At 45.4% G+C, this 1,900-nt stretch overlaps 1 protein-coding gene across 1 annotated transcript in view; it reads right to left on the reverse strand.

The window, feature by feature from the left end:
- Nucleotides 1–1,900, reverse strand: part of Slc14a2 (solute carrier family 14 member 2) — a 51,228-nt gene that overhangs the window by 30,404 nt on the left and 18,924 nt on the right. Inside the window, exon 6 of the mRNA XM_026783598.1 lies at nt 80–227. Coding sequence (XP_026639399.1) covers nt 80–227 — 148 coding nt within the window. The remainder of the gene's footprint in view (nt 1–79; nt 228–1,900) is intronic.

Consider the following 1,900-nt stretch of genomic DNA (forward strand, 5'->3'; position numbering starts at 1 on the left):
GGGGCTCTGTCTTACATGCTAGAAGCCCCACAATAGACAACTCTAGAGATCTCCCTACAGAACCGGGGCTCTGTCTTACCTGCTAGCAGCCCCACGATGGACCCTATGGCTGCGTGCAAGCAGATGAGTGGGGAGGAGATAAACAGGGCCACCAGGATCAAGCCACCTGTCCAGGGGTTGTCACAGCCGTAGACCTGGCCAACCCCAACAGGGATGGTTTGTAACAGCTGCAAAGTCAACAGAAAACAGGTCACTGGAGAGGGGGGCAGATAATGCAAAACCCAGGCATCAGGGCCAAAACCAGGCCTGTGGGTAATGAAGGGGAACAGAAGGATGGCTGGGCCCTCCAGCGTGAGAGAGAATGGGGGAAGGAAGGCACAAGCTGGAACAAATACTTCCTCACTCCACCACCTACCTGGCATCCAGCATCCATCATGCAGTCAGGTGGAGCCCCTAACAGTGCTGGGCATGACTGCTTCTGGGGAACACATGGCTTTTACTCTGAGGGGAGGAACCTGAAGGGGGCCAGAATGCACTTCCTTCCTAGATTGCCACCAGGGTATAAGGCACCAGGGTATTTCCTATAGACTTCTGGAAGTCCTAGGAATGTTCTGGAAATATTGCAAGTATTCTAGGCTGTTCTCACGAATGATTTGAGAAATGACGAGTGCAGCGTGCAGAGCCTTTGGAGTTGACTCCTAGTCTAAGGCCTTTTCAAGACACTATTGGCTTGTCCTGTTTGAGGGAGCTTGGCCTGGCTAATGACCTTGCAAATTTAAAATCCTAGGGTGACGGAGAGATGGCTCAGTAGCTAAGAGTATTTGTGGTTCTTGCAGAGGACCTGAGTTTGGTTTTCAGGATACACATAATGTTCACTGCTGTCTCTAATTCCTACTCCATGGGATCCAGTACCCTCTTCTGAACTCCATAGACACTAGACATGCTTGTGGCTCATACACATCCATGCAGGTAAAACACTCACACATATAAGATGAATACATCTAAATAATTAGAACAATTCTCTAGTTTTAGTGACAGTTCATGCTGGTGAACGTGTGGAGTAAGGGGACACTCATCTATTGCTGGTGGGAATGCTAACTTGTACATCCCTACCAAAATCAGTGTAGTGATTGATCAGGAAGATGGGGATGGATCTACCTCAAGGTCAAGCTGCACCTCTCTTGGGCATATTCCCAAAGGATGCTTCATCCTACCACAGAGAAGCTTGCTTGACGATGTTCATTGCTACTCCATTTATAATAGCCCAAAATGGAAAAACTTAGATGTCCCTCAACAGAAGAATGGATAGAGAAAAATGTGGTACATTTACACAATGGAGTATTGTTTAGCCATTTAAAAACTGAAACCATTAAATTCTCAGATAAATGGGTGAAAATAGAAAAAATCATCCTGAGCGAAGTATCTCAGACCCAGAAAGACAAATATGGCATGCATTTGTTTATATGTGGATATTAGCTGTTAAGTCAATAACCAAGCTGTAGTCCACAGAACCACAGAGGTTAGGTACAGAGTAAGGGACTGGTGTGGGGAGGAGCAGATAGATCTCTGTAGGAAAGGAAAATAGAATAGATAGTTATGGATAAATGAGGCCGTAATGGAACTGGAGGATTAAATGGGGAGGGGGAAGGGAAAGGCAGAGAATTAGGAAAGAAATAGCTAAGATTTAAGAGTTTTTGTACTCTTTTGGTTTTTTACTCTTTTTTTGGAGGGGGAACTACCAAGCTCCCAAATAAATCACACATGGAGGCTTGTTCTTAGTTAGGAATGCCCAGCCTTAGCTGGACTTATTTCTAGCCTGCTTTCCTAAACTTAAATTATCCTGTCTACCTTTGCCTCTGGGCTTTCTCCTTCTCTGACTGCTGTAATCTCACTTTTTTTT

Source organism: Microtus ochrogaster, chromosome 18 (genome assembly GCF_000317375.1).
Source record: "Microtus ochrogaster isolate Prairie Vole_2 chromosome 18, MicOch1.0, whole genome shotgun sequence".
Lineage (NCBI taxonomy): Eukaryota > Metazoa > Chordata > Mammalia > Rodentia > Cricetidae > Microtus > Microtus ochrogaster.